At 32.0% G+C, this 6,177-nt stretch overlaps 1 protein-coding gene across 1 annotated transcript; it reads left to right on the forward strand.

Moving 5' to 3' along the window:
* Nucleotides 1-2,410: 2,410 nt before the first annotated feature.
* Nucleotides 2,411-4,316, forward strand: LOC142534203 (non-specific lipid transfer protein GPI-anchored 14-like). Its single transcript, XM_075641137.1, has 2 exons — nt 2,411-2,822; nt 3,980-4,316. Exons 1-2 carry the CDS (start codon nt 2,471-2,473, stop codon nt 4,267-4,269), a joined length of 642 nt encoding a protein of 213 aa, XP_075497252.1. The 5' UTR covers nt 2,411-2,470; the 3' UTR covers nt 4,270-4,316.
* Nucleotides 4,317-6,177: the final 1,861 nt, after the last annotated feature.

Raw genomic sequence — 6,177 nt, forward strand, 5'->3', positions numbered from 1 at the left:
AATCGCAGATAAATCAACACAATCAACATTTTGTTCTAAGATACTTCGATCATATCATTTGCAACAGATAAATCGCTGACATAAATGTCACCCTACCGGCGGTACCCAATCTCTTGGATTGCATTCATAGGGGGAAAAAAAAATTGAATTGCGAGAGAGTATTGACAAGTACTTGAATCGAATCGATAGCAAGTCTTCAGTAAATAGCCAGCTTGCTACTCTCCCACTAATTTTTCTGCTGCATGGGTATTATAATATAAATCCCTCATCCCCACTAGGTGGTGCTTTAAATAATAAATAAATAAATAAACCATGTTTGTCATGTCACAAATCTGCTAACTTATGCGATGCAACCTAAGTTACAAATTAGTAGAATTGAGAAGAGTTTGTGTAATTGCAATGATATGATTATCCCCACCAACTTGAAGTGCGTTTGGTGAGTCCACTACACACACACACACACACATATATATAAGTGCGTTTGGTGAGTCCACTACACACACACACACACACATATATATATATATATTTGTTGTCCATCAATCGTATTCACTTTTGTGTCCAACAATGAGGTGAATGCATATCAAAATTATATAGCTAATAGCTGAGTGTCAACTCATTTGTGGGCACAACACCACTTTGGGGACATACAATTTTGATATGCTTCATCATATTTAATAGATGAGTGTCACTTCTTTAATGAGCACAGACGTGAACACGATTGGTATGCAACATAACATAACTATATATATATCAATTAGTTTTTACTAAAATAACTTATTAATTTAGATAAATAATGTTTTCCATATAATTTATTCATAACTACAATATTTATAATACAATTTAAAATTTAAATTTTTTTTCACATATTATCTCTATAAATCACATATTTAATATAATTGTATTATTCTTATCCAAATAATAATTAAAATTTATAACAAAATTTTACGAATCAACTCGATTTATTAATAATATCGATATATATATATATATATATATATATATATATATCATGTGTGTATGTTCGCTGATATTTATCCTATCTTATTAAAGTTGATGATATAATAAAAAATACATCAACTTTTTCTTCCAACTTTACCTTTATATGATACTAATATTACAATTTTGTTTTTTGTTTTATTTTTTTAAAATTTCAAAACACGCTTATTTTTATTTTTTTTTAATTCAGCAATTCAAATATTCATTTAATCCCTCCATAATTTATCAAATTTCATTTTAGTCTATCGATAATGATAAAAAAGACTATACACATACGCATCGCATGTACGGAATAACTAGTACATAATATTAGTCCGTACACGGAATGAGAGATTTTCAGTTAATAATTATAGCACATAAATGTAATCAAATCCTGGCCCACGATGATTTTTCACCTATTACTCCTTCCACGTGCCCATTATTTCACACATAAATAATTGAGATTCCTTTACTTTAAATAAAAATACACACACTTTTGGCTCTAAACCAAAGGCGTGCTTAAAGCTACAAGAGGTGTCGCACGTCTACACCGACCATATCTGTAAGGTAAATTTGCAAATTTTTATCGTACTTTTGTCCCCCTTTCTAATTTTAATAATTTATGTATGAAATTAAATTTTAGTTTTAGCTACATATTTTTTAGTTTATGAGAAATTTAAATTTTTTTTTCCGAAATTTCATGTCAATGTCATATTAATATAATTTAAATAAAGAGTAAAATTGAAAAAATCAAATAGAACAAAATAAAATAAAATTTGATAATATCAAAGATCAAACATAAACTATTAAAATTATAATTTTCGCAATATACAATCCGTCGAATGAAACACATTTTGCATAATTTTAACTATTAGTTTTTCCTTAACATATATGATTCCACATTTTACAAATCAACTTCTAGGTTTACCTTGATATGTATTGAGTCAGAATCAAATCTAAATCATCCCTATAGCTTAGGAATTTTTCCTGTGAAATATCTATTCTTGCTTCTCGATCAAGTCCTAAAAATAGTTTCTGCATTTCAGAAACTTGACAAAAACTTGTGTGAAACGGTCTCACGAGTCGTATTTTGTGCGACAGATCTCTTATTTGGGTTATCCATGAAAAAATATTACTTTTTATGTTAAGAGTATTACTTTTTTATTGTTAATATCAGTAGGGTTGACCCATCTCACAGATAAAGATTCGTGAGACCGTTTCACAAGAGACTTACTCCAGAAACTTTAACGTCTCCTTTCATTCTTCTAAGTTTTTTACGTTTTATTGGGGTTAAGATATACATGAAATAAATTGTAAATTACTTGAAAATAAAAGTTCTTTTTTGTAATAAGTGGACATACCGATCTAACCTATCGAGATTAATTAGTTTAGTAGTAAGAGATGATCTACCCACTCCCGCACCACCTTTTTCCACTAAAATTAGTTTCCTATAAATCCCACTACTCCTAAAACAACTTTATTTTTCAAGAAAATGGATTCCAATTACCCCATAAGCAATATCATGAAACCTTCACTAGTCTTGTTGCTATCAATGTTAATATTGTGTCCTCTTGCAGCAATGGACGATGCCAAGGACAGAGAAGAATGCAAAGAGTCGTTGCTGGGGTTGGCTCCCTGTCTTCCTTATGTCCAGGGAACCGGAAAGGCGCCAACCCCGGATTGCTGCGGCGGACTGAAGCAAGTGCTGAAGACGAACAAAAAGTGCCTCTGTGTGATTGTTAAGGATCGAAATGACCCTAATTTAGACCTTAATATCAACGTCACGCTTGCTTTGGGTCTTCCTCAGGTTTGCAGTGCTCCAGCCAATATTTCTCAATGTCCTGGTAATGTTCTCCACTGTTCATCAAAAATAAATATATATCACATCCAACAGTGAATTTCATCTCAGCGGTGAGTACGGATATGATAGGTAGACAGCACAGCGTGTGTGTGCGCGTATATATATACATCACATATATTTCACACAATATGGTACATTAAATAGGGGCAGTTAGACCTGTGTTTCAAAATAAAACACAAACTAGGGTTCAGAGGCAAATTATTAATATCACATAGGGAAAATTAGTTAAATTCATCTTTTTTATATACAACGGGTGGATGCTTAACTTTCTACACGTGATGCGTATATATACAGTCTTTTTTATCATTATTGATGGAATAAAGTGAAATTTGCAAATTACAAAGAGTAATAATATTTGTTTTTGTAGGAGGAGAGTAATAATATTTAATATATATATATATAGTTAAAGGTGGATTATAAATTTTCCATAATAGATTTTCATGCTTTGTTGATTTAATTACTTAAAAGAAATGTCAGTAGTTAATATATATAATATAAACATTATATTATAAAAATAGAACATCTTAATTCGAATAACTAACCAATTCAAAATTGTAATTATCATCCTTATTTTTAATTAATTTACTAATTATTTATTTGGTAACTTATTCAACAAAAATGAAACTTTGACAAAAGTAGACAATATATTTTTCTAATTAATAGAATAAATATTTTTAGATAACTATCCCGAATAACTTGAAAAAGTTTTTTTTAAAAAAGATAGCCGAGAGTCCCATAAATAAATAAAAATATGAGTAGATCTCTTGTGAGACGGTCTCACGAATCTTTATCTATAAGACGAGTCAACCTTACCTATATTCACAATAAAAAGTATACTCTTAGCATAAAAAGTAATATTTTTTCATGGATAACCCAAATAAGAGATCTGTCTCACAAAATACGATCCATGAGATCGTCTCACACAAGTTTTTGCCTATATATAATGTCAAATTCTAAATTCCACCGTTGAAAAAATATAAAACATGAAAGCCATTTTATTCATGTGATCGTTAGTATATATGATTTGATTGGTGAGAATATAAAACTAGATACAGGAAGCAGTCAAAACTAAATTTCAAGAATAATTTAATTTTCCGACTAAATTATATGTTTTGAAACAAATATATATTAATGGTGCAGAGCTCCTCAAATTACCACCTGATTCACCAGAAGCCCAAGTTTTCTACCAATTTGGGAAACAATCAAGCAATGGTACCAGGGCTTTAGCACCAACACCCTCGAATGCTCCGACAGGCGCGACTGCCGCTCCGCAGAAGAGCGCGGGTGCTTGCAATATTGGGAAGAAATGGCCTGGAATGGAGATTATTCTTGCCGGACTAGTTGTAGTATTATTGGGAATTCATTGCGATGAATTCTTCCCTTTGTTGAGATGTTTTGTAACCAAATGCAATGTTTTACTTGTATGTTGAAGAATAAAATTGCCCATCAATATTATTCCAAATCTTACTTCTGTCTATCCTTCACATTACCACCGTCGTTATTGCCGTGACTAGAACATCATGAGATTTTTATAAATCTTCTGTACTTTATAAATGCAATTCCTAACAATGTATGACAAAAGGGATTGACATCTATAATTAGTAGGCAAAAACTTGTGTGAAACAGTTTCACAGGTCGTGAGACAGATCTCTTATTTAGGTTATCCATGAAAAAGTATTATTTTTTATGCTAAGAGTATTACTTTTTATTGTGAATATCGGTAGAGTTGACCCGTCTCACAGATAAAAATTCGTGAGACCGTCTCACAAGAGACCTACTCTAATTAGTATAATGAAAGGAAATTCATATACAAGTTACATATAGCATAATTTATGGCATTCCCCTTTTTAATTCATTAAGAAAGCCTATTACGCCCATATAAAGCATCAAAGGAAGAACCCGACTTACTATACAAGTTGTGGAATGACGTATGAATTAATTTACTTGAATCTGTGATGTGAGAAACATCATAAAGTCAATCTCCTTTTTCCTAATCAAAATTTTAAAATCCTACCATAGGTTTCCATTAAACTCATATAACATGAATTTCTAATTATTTACATACGTAGGCGGAGGATTTCTTGTGTAGAACTTTAATTTATCTTAAGTTTGATGAAGAGTGATGTTTTGGAGATTGTTGTGGTAAGAAAATTGAAAACCCTGGTCTTTCTCTCCCTATTTTTGTGTTTGAAAGCGAGAAAACGAGAAAGAATTTCAGAAAACCCGTGTTTTAAAGTTGAAAAATCGTGTTATTGACTGACGGGCGCTGCTGCGCCATCAGCGCCTGTCCTATGCCCTAGGAGGCGCTGAGGTGCTAGGGTAGGTGCTTAGGAGTCTCCCCTGTGCACTTCCTGGCGCTTCAGTTCAGGCGCTGTGGTGCAATGGTCACGCATTTCAGCACATTTATACCATTTTTGGGCACTTGGGCGCCTCTCTTGTCAGGCGCAGAGGTGTCATGGCCGCATAATTTGACCTTCCAAAATCTTTTTATGCATCTTCACTTGTACCATTCTTTTCAAACTTCAAACACTGTTGATTCAAACATTATATAAGCACCGATATACATACTTTTACATCACAAACCTTATCAACCAACTTTCTTTTTCATTCCCAGCATGTTACCTTATCAATTACAACAAAACCACCACCTCAACTTTTCAATTTACGTGAATGTCAAGCTCCTTGTCGATACTATGTTACATATGTTCGAACATACTATGTCTATCATCCTTTACCAATAACACAATGCATAATGCAACCAAGGTATAAGGGCATCGATATCACAATACATAGGGAACTAACCTAATATCATGAATCACATAGAATAACTATTAAAAGACATAATTAGTATAGTACGTGTAAATCATTGGTAGGGATGACCGAACATTACAATTGGAATTGTGTAGAGGTATTTTTTACATTTTCACTAAGTCATCATGACTGCTTATCAAAGGGCAAATCACGTTGCTCGTGAAACCACAAAGAAATGTCAAAACAAAACGTTTTTAGATGATGATCATACAATAAAGGTACACTTACGCCGATATTAATTTGTACCAGATTATTGTCGTTGGTATCATCACGGGGAGAAGAAAAATTTCCCTCCATATCCAAATATTAATATTTTTGCTTCATCTTCACTGTACTGAGTTCGGAACGTAGTTAGGAAATCACAAATGATAAATGTTGATCCTCATATTGATAATTCTTTTCCATATTATTATAATGTCAAAGACAATCTGCAAAATGACTTATATTTTTTTTTAATGAAATGATTCCATTAAAATAGGTAAAAAAAATTGTCATTAATTATACAACTACGCTGGGTATTCCTAAGC

This window comes from Primulina tabacum, unplaced genomic scaffold, assembly GCF_025594145.1.
Source record: "Primulina tabacum isolate GXHZ01 unplaced genomic scaffold, ASM2559414v2 Contig426, whole genome shotgun sequence".
NCBI lineage: Eukaryota > Viridiplantae > Streptophyta > Magnoliopsida > Lamiales > Gesneriaceae > Primulina > Primulina tabacum.